Here is a 27,204-nt window from a genome sequence, read left to right on the forward strand (position 1 = left end):
GGGGCCCTGACACTGATGCTTCTGGCACCCCACTGGTAAAAATAACCTAGTCTTTGTTTTCTGTCCAATAACTGAGCCTTGGACCACACCATTACATTACCCATGTGCTCTAATTTTGATGGTCAACATCTTTTCTGACATCCCCTCTAATATCTCTTTCACATCTATTTTGTTTTGAACACTTTGGAGTATTTTCTCGGCACCATTGCTGTACAGTCCAGGTAGTAGCAGTTAAAGAGCAAGGGGTTCTGACATGCGCGCCTGAATTTCTCGGGGACTAGAGTCCAAGAGGAAGTTAGCTGCTTCTCAGAAAAGGCTCTCTCCCTTCTCTATCAACGCAGCTGAACAGAGTGACAGGAAACCATGACAGAAGCACAATACAGTCAAAATGTTGACTCTCTCAGCCAGACTCTAAAGACAAGCTGGCTGTAACCAGGTTTGCTACACTGGCACAGCAGGAAGATGCCCTTGGAGATGCTCATTGAGACATTTGATGCATGTTTTAGCAGCAACTGTACAGTTGGAAATGAAATTGGCCATGCTGAGCTACTTGAAGTTGCCACAGCAACAATGACTTACATTTAAGTAGCACCTTTAACACTGAATTAAAAAGTAACACAAAGGCAGAGGCAAAATCAGACAGAAGTTGATCTGAAGGCAAAGAGAGAGCTGTTGGGAGGGGTGATCTAAACCTCTGCCAAAAGATTTCAGTTTTAAGGTAGGACTTCAACAAGAAGAAAATGAGAAAGGAGAAGAGAGAGAGACAAATGGAGGGGGAGAGAGGGAGGGGGAAGGTGAAGTAGAGGGAAAGAGGGAGAGGGAGAGAGAGGGGAGATGTAGAGAGGGAGGGAGATTTGGAGAGGTTTAGGAATGGAAATCTAGAGTTGAGGTCCTAAACAACAATAAACAAAGGAATTAACCATAAGGTAGATTAAGGACAATCTTGAAAGCTAGGAAAAGAGAGGAAAAGAGGATTCGGGAGGCAATTCTGAAGTTTAGGGCCTAGGCAGCTTAATGCATGGTGACCAGTGGTGAAAGATTAAATTAAAAGGGTGCACAAGAGGCTAGAATGTGCAGCTGGAATCCTGAAGGAAGCTGGAAGCTCACCTGTATGATTTTTAATTCCCTTGCTGCATTCAGAAGAGTGGCCTCCCCATTGATCTCAAACTCCAACAGGGCCAATGCGAGGGCACCGTGACCTGTGACCCTCGCGGGGGTGACGGGAGTGTTCCACTCCATCACAATCTGTGCAGACGTGAATGCAGACAGGACACGTTATGAAATGTAACCTTTGATCCTTGAACTACAAAGGGCATCAAGGAAGGGGAATGAAACCCTGCTAAGGGTGGGTTGCAGAGAAGAGGACTGCTATTGATTTGCTCTTCTTAGCTTCCAAATGAACACTCCATGGGGATGGTTTAAATGATATCAGACCATCCATTCTATTCACACTTCTCCAAATTCTTCCTTCCATCAAAGTTAAAATTATTGTTAAGTAGCTGTTGCACTTGTCCATTGACCCAATGATTCACCCTGACTTGAGAAGCATCGGTCGGATGTGAGCAATTTCTTACTTGCTCCTTATCAATATTTGTCATCTTGCGGTCTATGTGCAAAACACAAGTCACTGGTTACATAGGCCCACATCCTACTCATCACTGCCCGACGCCTGTGCTTATGCAGATAGTGTTGTTGAGGCGGGGGTACGGCATTACTCAAAGAGATGAGTTTCTCATTGGTATAACTTTACAATTAAATCTACACTCGCTTCTCAAATAATTCCCTCCTATTCCCTCTGCAGACTTCATTCCAATATCAGCGCGTTTCCTTCCTGCCCGTGGCCACAGCTGTTTTGCAGCACAGTCCTGCTTTCCCTTCCGCTTTTGCTTCTCCTCTTGTCTTCATTTCACTGCAGAACAGCTCCTGCCATTTTGCAAAGGCAAAGGGGAAGCAAGAAAAAGAAGCAACTGAGATGATAAGAATAGGCAGAGAAGAGAAGGCCCTTACACAAAATAATGGAAAGCAAGTTCTTGGTGACTTCCACAGAGTTCTCAGAAGTTTCAGCTCAGAAGCGAACATTCTGTATTTTCCACCAGCTGTGAACTTGCCTTTTCTGATTTTCCCCCATATCCTGCAGAAGAGCCAACCTTGGAAAGTGGTTTGTGACTGGTGTGCGACTTCCATGAGACTGTCCAATAGGTGCTTCCAGTCACAGCAAGATACTTAGGCCACTCCATTCACGGAATGAATGAATGCCGTCCAGATCTCAAACCCACTGCAACTGGCCCACACCCGCTGTGTTAATTTACTGAAGATGACATTTAGGTCTGGCACTGCTTCTCTAAGCTGCCTTGGCTCCTAAGAGGGATAGATTGTTAAATGAAGCTCACCTAGTTAAATGGTGTCTGAGTTATTGGCTATCAACAAATCAACTGCTCTAAACATGTAAATTCATTTTACTTCATAGCTGAGTTATTGTTTTAACTTATTCACTTTTTGGGCTCTGACCATCACTGACAAGGGCCGTTTTTTGTTGCCCATCCCTAACCACCCTCGAGAAGATGGTGATGAGATGTCTTTTTGAACTGCTGCAGTCTTTCTGGTGAAGGTACTCCCACAGTGCTGTTGGGGAGGGAGTTCCAGAATTTAGACCCAGCGACTGAAGGATCGGTGATATAAATTGGTAAATTGGTTTATTAGTGTCACATGTACCGAGGTACAGTGAAAAACTTTGTTTTGCATGCCATCCATACAGATCATTTCATCGCATCAGTACACCGAGGTAGTACAAGGGAAAAGCAATAACAGAATGCAGAATATAGTGTTACAGTCACAGTGCATGGGGCTTGGAGGGAAACCTGTGGGTGGTGGTGTTCCCATGTACCTGCTGCCCTTGTACTTCTCATGGGTTTGGGAGATAGCGTCAGAGTAGCCTGGGTGAGTAACTGCGCCAGTGGTGCAGGAAATGACTGTGTCGGGTCATGGGTAGAGTGCCAGCTAAACAGGCTGCTTTGTCCTGGATGGTGTCAAACGTTTTGAGGGTTGTTGGATCTGCACTCATCCAGGCAAGAGGAGAGTTACTCCACCACACTCCTGATTTGTACCTTATAGGTGGTGGAAAGGCTGTGGTATGCTAGGAGACGTACCACTCACCACAGATACCCAGCATCTGACGTTCTCTTGTAGCACCAGCACTAATGTGGTTGGACCATCATTCCTACTCCATGGTCAGTGCCATACTTTATATTTACCACCACCCCCACTCTCTGCCAGCAGATGGAGTTGCTATGAGCCCAAACAACCTTGGGCTGTTGATACAATCTCTGCTTAGTGTAGCAGTTAGCGTAACGCTATTACAGCGCCAGCGACATGGGTTCAATTCCTGCCGCTGTCTGTAAGGAGTTTGTATGTTCTCCCTGTGTCTGCATGGGTTTCCTCTAGGTGCTCCAATTTCCTCCCACATTCCAAAAAAACGTACAGGTTAGGAAGCTGTGGGCGTGCTATGTTGGCGCCAGAAGCGTGGCAACACTTGCGGGCTATCCCCAGAACACTCTACACAAAAAGATGTATTTCACTGTGTGTTTCGATGTACATGTGACTAATAAAGGTATCTTATCTTATCTTATAACTGTGGCCCTGTGATCTCGGCCTACTGTGCTGCTGGTGGTGAAGCCTCACATCTTGGTCCATGAAGCTGGGAGGGTGGCCGGGGTCCCATGCTGTCCAGTGGCACAAAATGGTATCTTGATTGAGACCCCCCAAAGCATAGAAAGTATTTTATAGAACATAGTACAGTACAGCACGGGACAGGCCACTCGGCCCAGACTCAATTTTCTCATTTAAGGACTCTGTTAAAGGGGTCGGACAGTCCTTTTCGTCAGGTCCAGGGTGGTGGTGTAACTGGCTTTCCCCAACTTTCCATTCAAATCACCCGTCGAGCATCGGGTAAACACTGAGTGTGGATACCTCATTCCAGTTCCAAACTCGTCATTGCCCTGGTGGACCTCGCAGCTTTGCTGTTCCATTCACTATGGATTTCTTCAACCGGGTCCATCTCAGCACTTCCTTAATTTCCCAGCTAATCTCCCTCTTGGGGAAAGTTACAGTGACAGTGACAATATAGCTGTGGTAGATTCAATAACATTTTATAATATTTTCTTGCAACATAGGAGGCCATTTGGCCCACCAAGTCTCTGGTGGCTCTCAGAGCCATCCCATAATTCACATTCTTCCACTTATACTCCTGGAATCATTTCTCTGTCACATGTCCCCCGACTCTCCTGCCACCCATCTACACTCAGGACAAATTATAGTGGCCTAGTAACCTGTCCATCTTCACATCTTGGGGATCTGGGACAAGAACTCAGGAGAGATCCACACAGAACGTGCGAACTCCACACAGACAGCACCAGAGGTCAGAATCGAACCTGGGAACTGTGCAGCAGCAGTACTAACTGCTGAACCACCCTGTTGCATGGCAGAGTATTGAGATACAGGGCCCCACTGTATTTCAGCTTCGTATACTGGACACACAGGAGACGTCATGAACAACACAGGTCTGAAGTGATGAGGTGTACAGGAGAGGATGAGTATGGAGTTGGATAAAGGTTCCCCTCTGTTATAAGAGCTGAGGAATGGATGGAAACAAAGGATAGACACAAGAGATTGCAGACGCCGGAATCTGGAGCAAGTGTTGAACCTGTGAATTGACAACATTTAATTTGTTGTTCCTTTCATTTTCCTGTTAGATTGTTAATCTATTTATTGTAAAGTGTGAAAGTGTTTAAAATAACCAGTTATTTTTAATATAGAAGCCATGCTGCCAGGAAAGCACTTCCCAAAGTGCCAGTGTTTGTACAGATACTGGAAGGTGCCAGGTGTTACTGTAGGATAATTCACAAAGCTGAAATGCAAATAGGAAATGCTGGAAACACTCAGCATGTCAGGCAGCATCTGTGGAAAGAGAAACAGAGTTAATGTTTCAGGTTGAAGACCCTTCATCAGAAACTTTAGTCACCCATTGGTACCCTGGTGGGACAAGGGTAGGTCAAGAGTTGGCAGTCTCCCAAGGGCTTTGTTAGTTCAGTTGTTCTTGGTGATATTATGGGTTGGCTTGAGGATATCCGATTCAGAGTGATCCAGTGAAGAGCATTCGTTCACATCGAAGTCCATGGAGATCAGGTCCATTGCCTTCCACTATCACCACCATTGTAAACTGTCACAGTTGAGCTTCTGGAGATGTTACAATAGTTTTCTGACACATCCTCCTGACAAAGACCCAATGTCCACCCCAACTCATCAGGACTGTGTCAGAAATCCACGGCTTTGACTGCCCACAATGTGACTGACCATTGACAGAGCTGATTTTAATGTGTGCCACTTCTGGGGTTAGTTTTGCTTCTGTGGTAACATTCTCACTTCTGTGACACAATAGTGGGCTCAAGTACAATATCCCGGCTGACACCACCGGAGGGATGAAGCAGACTGAGTCAATCCTCTCCAGAGCTTAGAAGGATGAGGGGTGATCCCATTGAAACATACAAAGGTCTTACGTGGCTTGAACAGGGTGGATGCAGGGATGATCTTCCCCCTGACTGAAGTATGTAGAATCAGGGGTCATACTCAGAGTGAGGAGCAGGCCACTTAGGACAGAGAGGAAATTTCTTCACCCAAACGCAGTACTGTGTCCAGTTCTGGTCACCTCATTATAGGAAGGATGTGGAAGCCTTGGAAAGGGTGCAGAGGAGATTTACCAGGATGCTTCCTGGTTTAGAGAGTATGGATTATGAGGAGAGACTAAGGGAGCTAGGGCTTTACTCTTTGGAGAGAAGGAGGATGAGGGGAGACATAATAGAGGTGTACAAAATATTAAGAGGAATAGATAGAGTGGACAGCCAGCACCTCTTTCCCAGGGCACCAATGCTCAATACAAGAGGGCATGGCTTTAAAGTAATGGGTGGGGAGATATCAGAAGAAGGTTCTTTTACCCAGAGAGTGGTTGGTGCATGGAATGCGCTGCCTGGGGTGGTGGTGGAGGCAGGTACATTGGTCAAATTCAAGAGGTTGTTAGATAAGCATATGGAGGAATTTAAAATAGAGGGATATGGGGGAGGTAGAGGTTAGGTAGTTTTAGGCGACGTTTAAAGGTCGGCACAAGTTGTGGGCCGAAGGGCCTGTATCGTGCTGTACTGTTCTATGGTTCTATGGAGTTCTCTACCCAAGGTAAAGAGGCTCAGTCACAGGAATGAGACCAACAGGCTTTTGAATTTTAAGGGAATCAAGGGCTGGCTTAGAAAAGCCTCTCCAAGAGATCAGCTATTGAACATTGGAGCAGGCACAAAGGGCTGAATGGCCGACCACTGCTCCTATTTCTCATGCTTTAAATTGGCTACATTAACTACATTACAGGAGCAACTACACTGTACTTCAGTAAACCTGGGTATTGTTTCATGAAGATGAAGCAGTATCCTCTAATTGGGGTGATGTGGTATATTGGACTTCAAATAACGATTAGTCGGAACACAGGAAGGAGATAGAGAGCTCAGTGACATGGTGTCATGACAACAACCTTTCCCTCAATGTCAGCAAAACAAAAGAGCTGGTCATTGACTTCAGGAAAGGGGCAGTGTACATGCACCTGTCTACATCAATGGTGTTGACGTCCAGAGGGTTGAGAGCTTCAAGTTCCTGGGAGTGAACACCACCAACAGCCTGTCCTGGTCAAATCACGTAGATGCCATGGCCAAGAAAGCTCACCAGCACCTCTACTTCCTCAGTAGGCTAAAGAAATTTGGTTTGTCCCCTTTGACTCTCACCAACTTTTACCGATGCACCATAGAAAGCATCCTATGCGGATGTATCACGGCTTGGTATAACAACTGCTCTGCCCAGGACCACAAGAAACTGCGGAGAGTCGTGGACACAGCCCAGCACATCACGAAAACCAGCCTCCCCTCCATGAGCTCTGTCTATACCTCTCGCTGCCTTGGTGAAGCAGCCAACATCATCAAAGACCCCACCCACCCGGGTCATTCTCTCTTCTCCCCTCTCCCATCAGGCAGAAGATACAGGAGCCTGAGGGCATGTACCACCAGGCTCAAGGACAGCTTCTATCCCACTGTGATAAGACTATTGAATGGTTCCCTTATATGATGAGATGGACTCTTGACCTCACAATCTATCTTGTTATGACCTTGCACCTTATTATCTACCTGCAATGCACTTCCCTGTAGCTGTGACACTTTACTCTGTATTCTGTTATTGTTTTTACCCTGTACTACCTCAATGCACTGTGTAATGAATTGATCTGTACGAATGGTATGCAAGACAAGTTTTTCACTGTACCTCAGTACAAGTGACAATAATAAACCAATAGCAATACCAATACCAAAGTTCTATATGAAGGGCTTTTACTTTGTAACAAAGTTATGGTGACTCAGGACAAACCCTTGGCACAATTAATGAATTGGCTGAAAAGGAGAAAGTAACAGGCATTGGGTAGAAGGATGTCAACTTCTAGGCAAGGACTGGCTCGGGAAATCTTGCCTCAGTGTTGGGACCTTCGTTGATTCTCATGGCTTTTATTCAGAAGCTCAGGGAAAAATTAACAACATTTACAGATGGTAACAAACTAGGAATGCGGCATGTTGGAGATTACAAAGCACCTCCATGTTTGGAAGGACAGGCACTTCATCCTGAGGAGAAAATATCGCAGACATTGTAACTGTAAGCCATGCTTTATACATTGGGTGATACCACACAGAGACAAAGAAGGCATGGTTAGAAAGGAGGAAGGCCTGGGGAACTGTGGGGAGAACTTGGAGATAAATGTGGTAAAGTCCTACTGAGGTAGAACTGTACTTAAAGTGCAGTGACAAAGCTGACAGCATTAACAATTGTTTAAAGGGAAGGGGCAAAATCAGAAACTAAAATTTGAAAAATGATTAAACCAGGAGGAGAAAATTTTTAAAAATGAGAATATTCGAGCTGGACAAGTTGGAATACTTAATGTAAATAAACACAAAGAATATAAAGAATAAATTGAATGAATTGAGTGGCAGGGTGTCACAGGTCATAAATTCATTGCTTCACAGTTCCAGAGACCCAGGTTCAATGCTGACCTCCAGTGCAGTCTGTGTGGAGAGCGCATCGTCTCCCTGTCACTGGGGTTTCCTCTGGGTGCTCCAGTTTCCTCCTACATCCCAAAGACATGCGGGTTGGTAAGTTAATTGGCCACTGTAAATTGCCCCTGGTGTATTGGCATTGGTTTATTATTGTCACTTGTACCAAGGTACAGTGAAGAACTTGTCTTGCAAACCGATCGTACAGGTCAATTCATTACACAGTGCAGTTACACTGAGTTAGTACAGAGTGCATTGATGTAGTACAGGTAAAAACAATAACAGTACAGAGTAAAGTGTCACAGCTACAGAGAAAGTGCAGTGCAATAAGGTGCAAGGTCACAACAAGGTAGATCGTGAGGTCATAGTCCATCTCATTGTATAAGGGAACTGTTCAATAGTCTTATCACAGTGGGGTAGAAGCTGTCCTTAAGTCTGGTGGTACGTGCCCTCAGGCTCCTGTATCTTCTACCCAATGGAAGAGGAGAGAAGAGAGAATGTCCCGGGTGGGCGGGGCCTTTGATTATGCTGGCTGCTTCACCAAGACAACAAGAGGTATAGACAGAGTCTAAGGAGGGGAGGCTGGTGTCTGTGATGCACTGGGCTGTGTCCACAACTCTCTGCAGTTTCTTGCGGTCCTGGGCAGAGCAGTTGCTGTACCAAGCCGTGATACATCCGCATAGGATGCTTTCTATGGTGCTTCGGTAAAAGTTGGTGAGAGTCAAAGGGGACAAACCAAATTTCTTTAGCCTCCTGAGGAAGTAGAGGTGCAGGTGAGCTTCCTTGGCCGTGGCATCTACATGATTTGACCAGGACAGGCTGTTGGTGATGTTCACTCCCAGGAACTTGAAGCTCTCAACCCTCTCGACCTCAGCACCATTGATGTAGACAGGTGCACGTACACCACCCCCAAGTGTAGAATCAAGGATGGGGGGGGGGGTTGGGGGGGGAAGTTGATGGATTGGTATAATGGGTGGCTGATGGTTAGCACAGACTCAGTGGGCCAAAGGGCCTGTTTCCGTACTACTTGACTCCATGACTTGATGAATTTCAAGTGCAGATTCAACATTTGGAGGAAAGAAAGTTCTGTTCTTTCCTGGTACTACCTGCTCTCACTTCCAACAGTTCTCTCCCTGTCTGAAACAATATTTGCCCTCAGAAGCAGTTACTTGCCTTCGCATGTACTGCCTGCATGACCCCTGCTCCTGGTCAGTATCAACCAGTCACCACCAGTCCTCGCATGTGGTCTCTGATCCAGATAGAATAGAGCTTCCCTTCCACCACAATCGTCAGACCACACACAATGGTTCTCCCTTAAAGATTAGCTGTTCACAGAGGTGTACTGATTTCTCTAGAACTTCACAACAATCATTCATAGAGCACCAAGAAACTAGCTCTATCTATAGAGGGTTAATGATATTAATAACGTAATCAAACAAAAGTATAACATCTTAAACATTGCAAGTTGACTTTGTACAAAGAGCAGGGTGCTTCCCTTTTAGACTGCTAGCACAATATATCCAGGAAGCTATTTATGGATGGATCAACGTTTCAAACCTTCCTCGCCCTCCCCCACCCTTTCCCGTCCATTCGTAACAACGAGTGACACACCGTCAACCTTCCAACCTGATCTAAATGACATACTGGGAAAACCTGTACCTGATCCAAAACAAATAGACCAAAAAAACCAAAGGTGTATTTGTATCCCAGGCAACCAGAGCTTTACTCACATATTTCATTTGATATGTGTCATTAGTTTAAGATTTGTTTTGTCGCCAAACAAGTTTAACAACTCTAAAGTGCAAGGCACCTATGCAAAGAATTTATCAATCAATGTGAAGGTTAGACTTGGTGTCCTTTACATTGGGAGTTCATTGACCTTGTTGCAAATCCTGGCATAAGATAGACCTAGGACCTTGCAGTGTATATGTGCAAGTGTACCTTTAGGAACTAAGGACACATAGAGGTGTGACTTCTGATACATTGTTGTACCAGACCTTCTGTTGGTTGCGAGTTTACTGCCTTCTATAAAGGATGACTGCTCTGCTACAACACTGAAGAGCCTACGTATGTGACACTGATGTTGAGTTTTGCCTGTTGCTGCTTGAGGGAGCAAAAGGACAGTGACCTAGGGGTCTGTAGGTAGAGCAGTAACCATTGTGGGTGTGGTGCATACATCAGTGAGTTTTTGCTAATCTTTTCCTCTCTCAGTACTTATGTAACCTCTTATAATGTGTTGTCATATGTCTTACACAACCCACAAAGTGCCGGAGGAACTCAGCAGGTCAGGCAACATCTATTGGAGGGAAGTGGACAGTCGACGTTTTGGGTTGAGACCCTTCATCTGGACTGGGTCAATTGCCCCCTCTGCTAAAGGAACTAAAGGAAGGAAGATCCGTACTGTTTACTCTATCTAGGCCCCTCATAATTTAGGATAAAAGGGACTCATTTGCAGAAATAACACAGAATGCCTGACCTGCTGAGTTCCTCCAGCGCAATTTGTGTTGTCATATTTCTTGTTGGTTCATTCTCATAACTTGCTTCCTTCTTTACCAATTTTTTTTTGTCATCTTTTGCTGACTTCTAAAGTTCTCCCAATTCTCTGGCCTACTGTTGTTTTCTTAACTTTCTAATCCCTTCCATCAGTTTTATACTACCTTTAGTTTCTGCATTGGCCACATATGGATTGCTTTTCCGGAAGAGTCTTCGTTTCTTAAGGAAATGTACATTCATCGAGAATTAATTGAGTTTTCTTTCAATGTCTGTCACTGCATTTCTCTACATGTCTTAAGGTTGTAAAAGTCACTGCATTATTGAAACAGTTATTTCCATCTCTCTTCTGTAACTACATGTGGTAACTCATTCTTTCCATCACATTCTGTGTTATTTCTGCAAATGAGTCCCTTTTATCTGTGCGTCACTCGTTAGTTTGACCCTCAACCCAAGTTCAGGTGCATTGGAGGGTAACATTTCTTGCAAAACATTGCAAGAAACATAATAAAGTGAATGGTCAAAACTGTGCCAGTTGGGATGTGGGAAAGAGTAAAGTCATCGACTTTGTATCCCAGAAAGTTAGATACAACCATCTTCCACGTTATGAGAAACTTGGAACTGTGGGAGAGCAGAGATCCCCAAAGACCACTGGGCATCTACAAAAATATAATTAATAAGGCTGATGGATTGATAGAATACAGGTTCAGAATAAGGAGGGAATGGTAGAACTGATCGTAGAGTCATAAGGTCATACAGCACAAAAACAGTCCCTTCGGCCTACCAAATCCATGACAACCATCAAGCAACTAACTACACTAATCCTGCACTAATCCCATTTTACTCTCCTCACATTCCCATCAATTGCCCCCAGATATGGGAGAAAACCAGAGCACCCATGTGCTCACAGGGAGAATGTGCAAACTCCACACAGCACTGGAGGTCAGGATGGAACCTGGGTCGCTGGAGCTGTGAGGCACTGGTTCAACCAGCTGTGCCACTGCACGGCCCCAAAGCCAAAGTTTACTGGAAAGGTGCCAGAATCAGAAAGGAGGCTATTCAGCCCATCATATCTGTCCCAGTTGAATAAACCTCCACAGCCTAATCCACCTTCCAGCACTGGTCCGTACACGTCCAGGTTCTCTTTAATGCAATGGGGGTCTCTGCCTCTCCCACCCTTTCAGGCAGTGAGTTCCAGTCCCCTCCATTGTCTCGGAGCCGTTTCCCTGTCTCTCCCCTAATCCTTCCACCAACTGCTATAAATCTCTGTCCTCTAAGGGAACCGAAAGAAGAAAGATCCTTACTGTTTACTCTATCTCGGCCCCTCATAACTTAAGATAAAAGGGACTCATTTGCAGAAATAATGTAGAATGTGATGGAAAGAATGAGTTACCACATGTAACAGAAGGGATGGAAATAACTACTTCAATAATGCAGTGTCTTTTACAAGTCTCCTCTCAGCCTCCCCTTTTACAAGGAAAACAACTTCAGCTTATCCAACCTTTCTTCATACCTATGGTTTTCCAGTCCTGGCAACATCTTCTCTGAACCCTCTCCAGTGCAGTCACATCTACCCTGTAATGTAGGGGCCAGAGCTGTACACAGTGGTCTAACTACTGCTGTGTTCAAGTGGGACTGCTACAACTTGTTCCTTTCACCCTAGAGGTGGACAAACAAAAATAAATGTTAGCGGGAGAGATAAAGGGAGAGGCTTATGAGTTGGGGTAGAGAGAATGGGATGTGAAGGTTGGCAACGCAGCCTAACGGGGGACAGTTATCACAACACTGGTACCTGTTGCCGTAGGAACCATATCACACACGTTTACTTAAATATGCTAAGATTCAGGCTGCAGTTGTGATTCAGAGTGGACAAAAAGAATGCACCTTACGCAGCCTTTTGCTATAATGGTTTTACAGACAGATAAATATAGTGGTGTTTTGGTTATTTTACTTCACCATTAATTTAGATAATATGTGTTTAAGTCCAGCCATGGCAGTTCAGAAGTTTCACTTCAGTCTCAAAATAAAGGTATCAGAAAAAGTAACTATAAAACAGTAAAGCTGTTGTATAAATCCAACAAATTCACTGATATCCTTTGGGAAGTCTGCCATCTTTACCTATTCAAACCAATGTGTGACTGCAGCCCACACATCAACGTGGTGACTTTTAACCATCTGAACAAGTCCAGGAAATGTTCTTTCATAACAAAACCATCACATAGGACCTATGGAGTTATCCTTGACCAGGGAGGCCACTGCCCTTGATCAGTTATGTCAGGGAGGCCATGGACCCTTGACAAGTGATGTCAGGAAGGCCACGCTCCCTTGACCAGTGGCATTGGGAAGGCCTTGCCCCTTGACTAGTGATGTCAAGAAGACCACACCCCCTTGACCAGGGACAGCCAATAAATGGAAACCAGTTCTTGCAGCTGGAGAATGAAAGCCATTCCACACATTTGCACGGAGGCAGTTGATGTGAACTGCCACTTGTCCAACTACAGATCCTCCCTGCCAGCCAGTACACTCAGATATTCCTCAGTAAACTTCTATATTGTAACATTCTTCCTGATGTTTTTATTTTTCATCATTCTGATACATCCTCCGTCCATCCCACCTCCCAGGTCCCTGCAGAATCGTTTGAAACATCCCAGGTTGCCACCCACCAGAACTAGATTCCCCACTGGAGCATTCCTAAGTCCCCTCCTGTCTGCTGTTCTCCCTTTCTGTTGCCTGCCGTAGCACCGCTAAGGAGAAGGGTGGAGAGATCTCAACATTAACCCCCCTCACTGGCTGTTTTGCCAGGTGTGAGCCCAGACACCGACAGTGGCGACTGCAGCAATGCCAACATTTTGATCATTGTTTTAATAACTACTGTCAGCCTGCCAGTGAGTACTGTTTGCATGCACGAACGTGAGCTAACCCGCATGCACATACCATTGCACGAACAGCCATACACAAACATGTAAACACACCTGGCCCTGCACACAAACATACATTATTCAAGAAGGGAAATAGGGATAATCCTGGAAACCGTAAACCGGTAAGTCTCACGTCAGTGGTTGGAAAGCTATTGGAGAGGATTCTCGGGAATAGGATTTTTGAGCATTTGGAAAACCATGGCCTAATTAGGGACAGTCCAGTCAGCATGGCTTTTTGTGGGGCAAGTCGTGTCTTACTAAGATTGAGTCTTTCAAGGGGGTGATGAAGGTGATTGATGAAGATAGAGCTGTAGAAGTTGTCTACAAGGATTTTAGTAAGGTGTTTGACAAGGTCCCTCATGGTAGGTTCATCCAGAAGATTAAGATGCATGGGATCCATGGTGACTTGGCCATTTGGATTCAGAATTGGCTTGTCCATAGAAGACAGAGGGTAGTGGTCGATGGCTGGAGGTCCGTGACTAGTGGTGTTCCGCAGGGATTTGTACTGGGACCGCTGCTGTTTGCGATGTATATAAATGACCTGGATAAAAATATGGATGGGTGGGTTAGTAAGTTTGGAGATGATACAAAGATTGGTGGTGCTGTGGATAGCATAGAAGATTGCCAGTGCTGTGGATAGCGTAGAAGATTGCCAAAGGATAGAGCAGGATATAGATCAGCTGCAGATATGGGCAGAGAAATGGCAGATGGTGTTTAAGAGGCTCTTCGATGGGGACATGAACGTGCAGAGAATGGAGGGATATAGACATTGTGTAGGCAGAAGAGATTAGTTTAGTTAGGCATTTAATTACTAGTTTAATTAGTTTGGCCTAACATCGTGGACTAAAGGGCCTGTTCCTGTGCTGTACTGTTCTATGTTCTATACCAAACACAGACAGTCACACGAACACATGAGAGAGTATAATCACATAAGATGGGTGTCCACCCTGACCCTCCTTGTTCCCATCAATGTGTTGACCTATGAGATGGTAAATTTTCAGCTGTCCTGGTTTACCTCACTATACTCAGCTCAGTACATAGAATAAGCTGATTTCACCACTTACATTCTTTCGACAGCTCGGGCATCTTTATTTGTTCCATCCACTGTCTCAACTGAATCACACAGCCTACAGTTACTCAGCACGCATCCACAGGTTAACGTAGTTGGGAGACATCATGCCTGCTGTTCAGCATTCCAACCCAGGCACAGAACCTAAATCTCATAATTTCATCACCAGCACCTCTGCCGCTGTGTCTCCGTATCGCTCTCCAGGATACTGGAAAACAGTCAACATACCAACAACAGTCAACATAAGCAATATGTAGAAGACATGTGTAGGCTGGAAGAAGACAAGAGCCCAGAACCCCATCAGGGACATTAGAATGCTGCAGACGGGGCCATCAAGGGGTAAACTGAAGCCAAAATTAGGAGGGTCTGTGATTGTGGGAGGGTGAAGCCTCTGATGTGGGCTTCCTCCTCAGTGTGTCTCCAACCCTTGTCAGTGGCAGGTCTCTCAAATGTCTGCTGTAACAGTAGGCCTGTCCTTCTCGGCTGCTTCCAGTCAAGTTCTTGCACCTTTCTGCACTTCTGGTGTTACTGTTCCGTGAACAATGTCTGTCTGTTCACCTGTGAGTTACACAGCTGAAGTAGTTACTTCCCCTGAAGCAACGTCCTTAATCCTGTCAGGGTATTCCTTATCAGTCCCATCTGTTGGAAAGTATTACTTCCAAGTAGAGCTGTAGCACTTTTCTGGTTTATTGCAATGAAATCCACACCATTGTTCTTTTTATTCTCTGGGTTTGCCACCTTCAGAGAGCATTCCCCAGCCAGCTTTACTTTCAACTTGTTGTACATCGACAGCGTGACACCCTTTGGTTTTAACTGCACTACAGCTGGCTTGCTTCAGGAGGACACTACATGCCACTCCTGAGTCCAGTTGAATTGTCGGTGGCTGTGTGTGTGTGTGTGTGTGTGTGTGTGTGTGTGTGTGTGTGTGTGTGTGTGTGTGTGTGTGTGTGTGTGTGTGTGTGTGTGTGTGTGTGTGTGTGTGTGCACGCCAGCTCTTTGGGGTAGACACACCAAATCCACAGAATGGCCCCCATTTGGTACCAGGTGCCCTATGTCCATCTGGGGCTCTGAATCTGGCTCTGTCCCTTTATAGACTTCCAACATACTTGTGTATTTAATAGAAATGATTTTCCAACCACCTCGTGCATATGTTCCCGTATCCACCTTGTCCAGCCGCTTGTGTTTCCATCCACTGCACTTGCGACAGCTGGACCACCTTGTCTGTATGTTCCCTGCTCCACCCATGTCTTGCTCTTCAACGCTTGGACATTCATCCGACGTTTCTGGCCCGGCTTAGGAGAGCTCCCAGAGGTAACCCTGTCTCACCCAGTAGCTGTTCCCTTGGGCTGATCCCTCAGATTCCACAAGTTGTCTGATCTCCGCTGAGCGAGACCTTCAAATCTGTGGAATCACAGTTATCTGCCAACGGCCTTGGCTCCATAAAGAAAGTATTCTCTCTGTTCCTGGTTGTAAATAAAGAACTGCTACCCTTCAACAGTTTCATTTCTAGGTAGCAGTGTGCTCGTAAAGCATCTGATACTCTCTCCAGGGTCTTCTTTGAGGGCTTAATGGATTGATACAATTCTCTCCTTGTGACCTATGAGATGGTAAATTTTCAGCTGTCCTGGTTTACCTCACTATACTCAGCTCAGTACATAGAATAAGCTGATTTCACCACTTACATTCTTTAGGCAGCTCAGGCATCTATCTGTTCCATCCACTGTCTCAACTGAATCACACAGCCTACTATCACTCAACACGCATCAACAGGTTAACGTAGTTGGGAGACATCATGCCTGCTGTTCAGCATTCCAATGCAGGCACAGAACCTAAATTTCATCATCAGCACTTCTGCCGCTGTGTCTCAGTATCGCTCTCCAGGATACTGGAAAACAGTCAGTGATTCATGCTAACAGTCAATGAAAGAAGAGGTTACAATGAGGGATAACGTCTTTGCTGTGGCTTACTCCCACACAGACTGACAGGTCAGCCCATTCCTACACTGAGACGTTTGTTGCAAGACACAGAGTTGGTCACAAGCTACGATGCTTAGAGGAGTATACATGCTCGACTCTGGGGAATAATGCACTCTGCAGCTGAATTTCCAGCCAAAGATCTGGGCCTGTTGGAATGTTACCCACTGCCAAAGATCTCACTCCACACCAATCTCAACCTTGTCATCAAACCCGTAGACAAGGGCAGTGCTGTTGTGGTCTGCCCGACTAACCCCTACCTTACAGAGGCTAGACAGCAGCTCTCGGACACCTCCTCATACCTACCGCTGGACGAGGTCCCCACCAACGATCATCAGGCCACTGTCTCCTATACCATCGCAGACCTTATCATAGAACATAGATCATAGAAAACCTACAGCACAATTCAGGCCCTTCAGCCCTCAAAGCTGTGCCGAACATGTCCCTACCCTAGAAATTACTAGGCTTACCCATAGCCCTCTGCTTTTCTCAGCTCCATGTACCTATCCAACAGTCTCTTGAAAGACCCTACCATATCTGCCTCCACCACCGTTGCCGGCAGCCCATTCCACACACTCACCACTCTCTGAGTAAAAAACCTACCCCTGACATCATCATTTCGGGAGATGTCCCCTCCACAACCTCCAACTGATGGTTCCCTAACCCCACACTGCCCATTTCTATCTCCTACCCAAGATTCACAAACAGGACTGCTTCTGTAGGCCGATTGTTTCTGCCTGCTGTTGGCCCACTGAACTTATCTCCTCATACCTCCAACTTTATTTTGTCTCCCCTTCTCCAGTCCCTCTCCACCTACATCTGGGACACCCTCCTTCCAGTTCCCCAGCCCCCATTATTACCAAGGACGTCCAATTCCCGTACACTTCCATTCCCCATCAGGAAGGCCTTTGGGCTCTCTGCTTCTTTCTAGAACATAGATCCAACCAGTTCCCCTCTACTAACACTCTCCTCCACCTGGCAGAACTTGTTCTTACCCCGAACAACTTCTCTTTTGACTCCTCTCACTTCCTACAAATCAGAGATGTAGCCATGGGCACTTGTATGAGTGCTCGCTACACCTGCCTTTTTGTGGCGACGTGGAGCGGTCTTTGTTCCAAACCTACCTGGGCACCGCTCCCCAACTCTTTCTCTGCTACATTGATGACTGCATCGGTGCTGCCTCCTGCACCTTTGCAGAACTTGTCAATCTCAACTTCCACCCTGCCCTTAAATTCACTTGGCCTATTTCCGACACCTCTCTCCCCTTTCTTGATCTCTCTGTCTCCATCTCAGAAGACAAACTATCCACTTACATTTACTATAAATCCATTGACTCCCACAGCTACCTACACAACACCTCCTCCCACCCTGTCTCTTGTAAGGATACCATTTCTTTCTCTTAGTTTCTCCATCTCCACCGCATCTGTCCTCGAGATGAGAGTTTCCACTCCAGGACATCTGAGATGTCCTTTTTCAGGAAGTGTGGTCTTCCTCTGCTGTGGTTGACGGAGCCCTCACCTGCATCTCCTCCATTTCCCTCACTTCTGCTTACAACCCATGTTTCCCAGACAGAACGTGGTCCCCACCTTTCACCCTACCAGCCTCTGCATCCAGCACATCATTCTTCCACACTTCCTCCAGCTACAGGGTGATCCCACCACCAGCCACATCGTCCCCTCCCCACCCCTTTCTGTTTTGGTCAGGGACCACTCTCCCTGTGACTCCCTGGTTCACAAGATTCCTGGCCTTTTCCCCATATCCCTTGATACCTTGACTAACTAGATACCTATCAATCTCCTCCTTAAACACCCTCAATGATCGGGCCTCCACAGCTGTACGTGGCAACGAATTCCATAAATCCACAACCCTCTGGCTAAAGAAATTTCTTCTCATCTCTGTTTTAAATGGGTACCCTCTAATTCTAAAACTGTGCCCTCTTGTCCTGGACTCACCTCATTCCCTGGTTCGCTCATTCCTCCCCATCCCCAGGCACTTTCCCCTGGCCTGGCAGGAGATGTAACCCCCGTCCCTGCACCTCCTCCCTCACCACCATCCAGGGACCTAAAACAGCCCTTCCAGGTGAGACAGAGATTCACCCGCACCTCCTCTGGCCTTGTTTCTTGCATCTGGTGCTCCCGACGTGGCCTCCTCTACATCGATGAGACCAAACGCAGGTTGGGCGACCGCTTCGCCGACCACCTGCGCTCCGTCCGCCGTGGCCTTCTGGAGCTCCCGGTTGCAGCCATTTTAGTTTCTCTGCCCACTCCCACACCGACCGGTGTGTCCTCAGCCTCCTCCACTGCCAGGGTGGGGCCAAATACAAACCAGAGGAGCAGCGCCTCATATTCCGCCTGGGTCGTCTACAACCCGACGGCGTGAACGTTGAATTCTCCAACTCCCGGTAACCGTTCCCTCTCTGTACCTTTTCCTCTCCTCCTGATTCACCCACGTCCTCCTACGCCCACTCTACACCAACCCCCACACCCCCATCACCCTCTTTCCCCTCCCCCACCCCCTCCATCTGTCCATCACCCTCACACTCCTCCCACTGGGTCCCCTCCCCCCACTGTTCCCCTCTGCCCTCCCCACCTCCCCTATATATGGTTCCATGCTCCCCCTTCCTTTCCCATCAGATCCCACCATCTGCGGCCCTTTGCCGCCTCCACCCGTCACCTCCCAGCCTCTGTCACTGTCCCCACCCCTCCCTCCTCCGTCTGCCTATCACCCCCCTCGCCTGGATCCACCTATCACCTGCCAGCTCTTGCCCTGCCTCTCTCCCTCACCTCACTGGCCATCTCCCCTCTACTCTGTCAGTCCAGATGAAGGGTCTCGGCCCAAGACGTCGACTGTCCGTTTCCCTCCGCAGATGCTGCCCGACCCGCTGAGTTCATCCAGCAGCTCATTTTTTTGCTTTATTCCAGCATCTGCAGTCTCTTAAGTCTCCAACGATCTCACTGATTGAAGGAGGTTTCCAACTTGGTTCCAACCTTGGCCACATGTCGGCTCAAGAGTGGGGCGTGGATCTACACGATGGTTAATCATCCTGCAACCAGCTCACCTGAATCTGATAAGCACTTGCCAACCGAGAGTTAAGTGATGCTGATGAGCTGCTTGTAAGCCAGCATCCGATCACCATGACAACCATGGGTCAAGCTAATGAAGCAGAAGGCAGCAGGCTTAACCTTTTCACGGAACGCCACTTAGCAAACAAGTGTCGGCCATCAAGCCAAGGTGAATGATTGATTTAAATCCCCATGTGGTTATTCATATATGTTGTCTAAGGAGGCTGGCCATCCACGAACCCTGGCCGTGAGATGAATCCTGCACAGGGTGGCCAAGAACAAGAGTCATGTGGACAAATTAGGTACCTAGGGTGGTATAGAAACTCCTGGGAGCCTCTCTCAAGCCAGTGAGATCTTTGGAGACACTAGGGACTGCAGATGCTGGAATGTGGAGCAAAAAATGAGCTGCTGGAGGACCTCAGCGGGTCAGGCGACATCTGTGGAGGGAAATGGACGGTCGATGTTTTGTTTGAGACTCTTCATCTGGACTTAAAAAGTCGAGGGGAGATAGCCAGTATAACGAGGTGAGGGGAGGGGTGATGCAAGAACTGGCAGGTGATAGGTGGATTGAGGTGAGGGGGGGTGGTGGTTGACTGGCTGGGTCAGAAGGTAGCCTCAGGCCTGGGGATGGAGCTCATCTGCAAAGGCCGAGCTGAGGGTGGGCAGTAGAGACAGGGCAGTCCCTGCGACTGGAGAGAAAGCGGAAACAATGGTATAGCGCCCTTCTCCTCCTTGGGACATCCCAACGGCGTGAACAACCACTGAGGTGTATTTTGGTGCTGTCGTTTCTGTTGTTAGGTAGATAACACAGCAGCCAATGTGGACAGAGTAAACACCCACAGATTGCAAAGTGACAGTGATCCAGTTCACTGAGAGCACTTGAGGGATAATTATTGTCACTGTTTTACAGCACTTGCCTTTTCTCCTTAGCAACGGTAGCTGAGGAAGCAGCCAGGGCCATTGTTTAACATGCCACCCAAAACATAGTACCTCCAACCGTGCAGCATTCCCTCGGCACCGCATTGAAGAGTGGAGTCCACAACCTCCTGACTCAGAGACAAGGCCACTAACAACTAACCCAGGAAGAAAGGAGCGGTGAACAATCTCCTGCCACTGTCTGAGGCTGACCCACCATTTGGCCCGGAGATTGCAGTGGGCTTTTTCTCTGCTGTTAACATACCATGTGCTGATGTTGTTTATAAAGGTTGCATAGAAAACAAGGGCTTCAGTTGCAAAGTTCATAGATCAGTGTTATTGGCTTTCCCTGTGTAACTCTGAGGTAAAACTGCCATTGATGTCCCCCATTGATGTGTTTGCAAGTTCTCCCAGTTGTCAGCATGTAGCCCAGCAGATGCGATCTTTGCAGCCAGCACTTAAAGGGACATGCCACAAGGCAGGCATCACTCTCCATGCTACTGAATGAATGGAGCTACAATGATAGGAGTTGGGCGGAAGAGTGCTTCCAACGAGTCTTGGGGACCCGAGACAGGCTGGTGAAGGAAGTACCCACAGAGACATATTCTCTGTGCTAGGTGGTCACAGAGACTCTGCAGGGTTACAGCCAGGTGCTCCTTGCAGGAGGTTGTCAGCAGGGTCCCTGTCAGACACGTGAGGTCTCCGATTGCCTGCACTTTGGGGAAGACTGCAATGTAGGCAAACCCCTGTGCCCACTCTGCCTGCTGCAGGGGGCTTAGGAGAAAGTAGATGAAGTCTCCTCCCCCCTGAGTATGGGAGACCTTCCTAATGCAGCAAACTGAGGTGCGGCAGAGATCAGCAGCAGCCTGGAGTGGTCCTGAGGCCAAGAAGCTAAGAGTGACCAATGCGTCCACAGCGAGGGTGCACCCTGAGTGTTGGCCCTCTAAACAGCACGGTTTCAGGGGAAGTGGGGTTGGGAAGATCCCGTCTTTCTGTGAGTAAATAAGAACTCCGACCGGTGAGGCCGTCGGTGAATTCCACATGCTGCACTGCGGTTGGTGGGGTTTGGGGGGGTTCATACACTAGGAAATGTGCCAGGAACGGAAATCCCCACAGAGAATCAAGGAGGAAGAGCATTCCCACCCGGCATTGTCGCCCAGGAATGTTTGAAAAATTGCCCCAATCCAGCTTCAGCAAGCACAATGCCAGGTTTTATTTGGAGTTTGTGAAGCAATTTTCCACCCTCAGGATTTAGTTGTTTCAACCTGGAACAAGCTCAGAATCCCTCCCCAAACCCCTCTGCCTCTCTACCTTGCTCTCCATCCTTACAAACCTGCTTTAAAGCTACTTTTCCTTTGGGTTTCCTTCCCAAATCTCTCCTCCCTTTGGCCCAGTGTTCTGATAATGTTCCTGTGAAGTGCTTTCCAATGTTTCACTGTGTTAAAGCAGCTTCGTAAAGGCAGGTTAGTGTTGTACTCCTTTCCTTTACTGTGTCAGATTCAGTTCAATTGAGTGAGAAGCCCAGGCAGAGGACTGACAAACTCAGTTAAAGAGGAAAGGAAAAGAAACAATAACTAAAATCTCTGGACGAGCACTTGAATCGCCAAGGCACAGAAGGCTACAGACCTGGTAAATGGGATTGGTGTAGATGGTACATAATAGTCAGCATGGATATGGTGAGCCAAGTGGTCTATCTCTGCGCTGCATGACTCGATGACTCACATGCTTCAAGGCAGCAGCCAGGCCTCAGTAGCACTCATAAAATCATAGAACAGTACAGCACAATACAGGCCCTTCGGCCCACAATGTTGTGCCGACCTTTAAACCTCCCTAAGACTATCTAACCCCTTCCTCCCACATATCCCTCTATTTTAAATTCCTCCATATGCTTATCTAGCAATCTCTTGAATTTGACCAGTGTACCTGCCTCCACCACCACCCCAGGCAGCGCATTCTGTGCCCCAACCACGCTCTGGGTTAAAAAACCTTCCTCTGATATCTCCCTTGAACTTCCCACCCATCACTTTAAAGCCATGCCCTCTTGTATTGAGCATTGGTGCCCTGGGAAAGAGGCGCTGGCTGTCCACTCTACCTATTTCTCAATATTTTGTACACCTCTATCATGTCTCCTCTCATCCTCCTCCTCTCCAAAGAGTAAAGCCCTAGCTCCCTTAGTCTCTCCTCATAATGCATACTCTCTAAACCAGGCAGCATCCTGGTAAATCTCCTCTGCACCCTTTCCAAGCTAGACTGAATCTAAGTTTGCGAATTCGTGTCCCACTTCAGGAGAATTCAACCTGGGCTCATACTTCAATGCATCGCAGTTGGAGGTGCCACCTTTCCAATAAGACATTGAACCCAAACCCTGGCTATCCTGGCAGGTGGATACAAGAAGAGGTCGCGTGGCATTGTTTCAAAGAGCAGGGAAGCTCACCCAGTATCACAGTATACACATGTATCCCTGACCAACAAGCTGGTCACTGCTTGTTAGAGCCTCTGTGCACAAATTTCTTACATTTAGATGGTGACTCCACCTCAAAAGTAGATGGTTATAAAATGTTTTGATATTTTGAGAATGGAAGAGCATTATATAAATATGTCAGTCTTCCTTTGTTATTGGTCACAATGTAATTTCGAAATTGTATTTTGAGAGGAAGAAAGGTTCATTGGTTTGAATGGTTACCAGTTGCAGTGTCTCTCTTCGTCCATCGTATTGCAACACATGACACATTAATGCATCTGAATTAACCCAGAATAGCAAATGCACTTTGAAAGAGAGACTACTGTTAGCTCACATTTGCTGTTGCTCTACAGGGGTGATCTCTGTACACTTTTATATGCTGTTAAATGCCACTTGGAACTTAATTGAGCAATTACATGGGGAGCTATTAATGAGACTTATTAATCCTCAGCACCCTTATGAAAATTGTGACATTTTGGTGAGGTGAACAAACTATTATGTTAACCTCTCTAATTGATTCACTGAATCACACTGCAGGGTTCACAAGAGGTTAAATCCCTAACGGTTCTTCCCACAAAAGCAATCCACAGCCTCCACTTTCTCTGCTCTCTCTATAAGAATGATACATGCCCAGACCACAGAAATTTGTACACTGATTAAGGTTAGTGTTGATGATATCCAGGCCAGCTGAGTCAGAACATGTGACCCAGGCAAGCTAGAAGCTCAGACTAGCAGTGATGCCAGAGGTTCCCCTGAGATTCTCTCCCTCATTTGCCCAGTGCTGGAAGATTGACAGAAACCCAGCAAAGGGGTCAACTGTGAGACAGTCACAGCTGACGGTGGGGATGCCATGGAATTCCCCCCACTATGGGCAAGGAAGGGGACATTTTAGGGAGCAGGTAGTGGGTGATGTAAGAAGAAAAAGGCTGAGTCATAAATAATGAAAGGATCAAGTGTGTTTTGTCCAGATTCGCTGATGATACAAAGATAAGTAGATTAGCAAGATGGGAGGATGACACAAACAGACTGGTTAAATGAGCGGGCAGATAGAGTATAATGTTGGAAAATGTGAGGTTATCACTTTGGAAAAAAGAATGAAAAATCAAATTATTGTTCAAATAGAACAAGTTTGCAAGACATTGTGGTACAAAGGAATCTGGTGTATAAAACACAAAGGATTGGCATGCAACTGCAGCAAGGAATTGGAAGGGTGAATGGGAATGTGGAGTATTAAAATAGGGAGGTGTTGATGCAACTTCATACCCAGAGTTTGTGTACAAATGTAAAGAAGGATATAGTTGCATTGGAGGCAGTGCAGAGAAGGTTCGCTTGCTTGATTCCTGGAAGGAAGGGGTTGATGTATGAAGAAGGGTTGAATAGATCAGGGATAGACTCATTAGAGTTTAGGAGGATCAGAAGTGAACTTAAACATATTCTGACAGGGATTGATGGGGTGGATCCTGAAAGGATATTCCCCCCCCCCCCCCTTGGGGAATATCTACAACTGGGGGGATAGTTTCAAAATCAGTGGTTGCCCAATTAAGAGATAGGGAGGAATTTCTTCTCTCAGAAGGTCTTTGAAATTCTCTACCCCAGGCAACGATGGAAATGGAGTTTGTGAATGTATTTAAGGTGGACATTGACGTGCATTTAAACTAGGAGAATGGGAAGAGAACAGGACAGTGGTGTGAAGGCTAAGACTAGGTGAATCATAATCTAACTGAACAGCAGAACAGGCTTGGGAGGCCAATTGTCCTACTACCCCTCCTGTTCCTGATGATTCCAACAGAAGACGTAACAAAGATTGTGAAGTTTAACCTTGAGATGAAGAACATTAGGCTTGTGTTTACTTTGCTGGAACAATAGAACCAGAGTCTTGGTGAAGAGGTTAAATTCAAAACCAATCTACAGAAATAATATCTGAGTGAATGGAAGGCCGATAATAGAGAACGGGCTTCCAAGGGAGATAGTGGAATCAATTAGTATTGATTCTTTCAAATGCAAATTGGATAGATTCAGAAAATAACATTTTGGGATATACTTTCTGAGTGGTTAAGAGATTTGACGCATGGTGTGCCTAGCGGGCTTGAGGGAAACAAAATGATGGTTGCCAGAAGTCACTACCATAAGGTTTTCCCTTACCTCGGGTTTGGGTCTGTTACAAAGACTGATTGGTATAATGATTAGTATACCTCCACAGTATAACCCCATTGTCATTGTAACATCCAGCTCCTAGGACGGGAGACGTGATATTGGCAGTCCTTTATTGTCCCACTATATCCTGATCCAGACTTTTCCCTTATCCTTGGCTATACCTTGTTCCTGCCCTAGGGTTTACTTTGATGGTAACTTCTGTGTGAAACTTCACCACAATGATCCCTCAGTCAGTTGGCCACTGAATAATTCCTTTGGTTCATAGATTCTTACAACAGAAGGTATAGGCCACTTCCACATCTCCTCCCCCCCTCCCTCCTCAATAGGATTGTGACTGATCTTTTAACTCAGTGTCACTTTCCTGCACTAACCCCACATCCCTTGATTTTCCAACCTGCATTCCATCTGAACAAGGCCGTATTTTGCAGTTTTGGGACTTGTAAAGTTTGACCTTTTTGGAAGGGATATAAAAAGTTCCCAAAGTTAGACTTTAATTATTGTGGCACAGCAGGAGGCTGTTCAGCCCATCAGGTCCATGGTGCCTCCTATGTCCCATTCCCTCTCTAATTTCCTTGTAACCGTTTCCTGTATTTCCTTTCTCACCTGCCCATCGATTCCCCCAATCCTCTCGCCCACAAACCTGGGGTAAATTACAGTGGCCAATTGAACCTACCAACCCGGACGATGTAGGAGGAAACCAGAGCACCCGGAGGAAACCCACGCAGTCACAGGGAGATCATGCAGCTCCCAAGGTCAGGATTGAACCGGGGTCACTGGGGCCTCGAGGCAGCAGCACTACCCACTGCGCCACTGTGCCATCCAGAAATAATTAAGTGGCGCATGGAAAAGCAAATTAGCTGCTGGATTGAAAACCACTTGGGACCAGGGAATGGTCAGGAATGGAACGAGATCTACGTGGCACTAATGAGGGGAAAAGATGTTTCTGTTCCACTGGGATCCAGCTGTTCACAAAACACCTGACTGAGATATCACCTGACTGACATAACCAGATGTCAGATCATCAAAGCTTTACTGTACCCCTCAAGAAAAATAAATAATATAATACTCTATATATAAAAAAAAGGCAACATATCTTCCCAGGATGTGTCTCCTCAATAGAGGAGCAACACCAACAAAGGTTTCAGGGAGGGGGTGAATTGGAGCATTGTTGGCAACAGTGAGACACTGTGAATGGTCACTCTAGTACCGACACACTGAAAGCATGGAGCAGAGCGACCAAAGGTTCAAGCCGGCTGATGGAGCAGGGTGCACGCTGATTGCTTGTGTATGTTGATTGTTTGACACCAGTCTCTGACAACATGCTATCTATCTTCACTCTTTGCATTTTTCAGTGTTAATCAGTACCACTTCTTGTTTTGCAGAATAAGGTGGTGGTTGTGGATGGGGTCAAGGTCAAGTTACAGGTCAGTACACTGTAGCAGCAGCCGGTATGTCAGCAGCCCCTCCATCCCCTCGAATTTCAGAGCAGTTCCTATTCTCTATGGGATTCCTTTGTTTATATGAATTCATCAATAAATAACCAAAGATGGAAGAAGTTACTTAATTAAACTGCACCCTTTTAGGACTTTCTATTGTAATACTCCCAAGACACTTACAAATTCCCAAGACCTGAGACACGGATTCCCAGGGATAGCCCATTAATAGGCTCTAGGATCCCTCTAGCCATTGAGACATTGCTGGGATGTTGTGTGATTACTGACTCAGTAGAGTCACAGTTATACGGCGTGGAAACAGGCCCTTCAGCCCAACTTCTTCCTGCTGACCAAGCTACTTCCTCTGGCAGCTCGTTCCAACATACCCGCCACCCTCTGTGTGAAAAAGTTGACCCTCAGGTCCCTTTTAAATCTTTCTCCTCTCACCTTAAATCTATGCCCTACCCTGAGGAAAAGACTGTGTGCATTCTTGTGGATCCATTCAAAAAAAAACTAAACACTCCCACAATTCCTACAAGCACTGATATTTATGGGGATCCCCTGCAAGTGTCAACACACTGGACACACACCCAGAGACACCCCATGAAA

The 27,204-nt window shown here is 46.5% G+C and overlaps 1 protein-coding gene across 1 annotated transcript in view; it reads left to right on the top strand.

Moving 5' to 3' along the window:
- The window catches only part of LOC127579928 (ras-related protein Rab-37-like), a 73,274-nt gene that overhangs the window by 25,206 nt on the left and 20,864 nt on the right, over positions 1-27,204 (top strand). The window contains 1 exon segment of the mRNA XM_052032991.1: positions 26,545-26,586. Coding sequence (XP_051888951.1) covers positions 26,545-26,586 — 42 coding nt within the window.

Source organism: Pristis pectinata, chromosome 18 (assembly GCF_009764475.1).
Source record: "Pristis pectinata isolate sPriPec2 chromosome 18, sPriPec2.1.pri, whole genome shotgun sequence".
Classification (NCBI taxonomy): Eukaryota; Metazoa; Chordata; class Chondrichthyes; order Rhinopristiformes; family Pristidae; genus Pristis; species Pristis pectinata.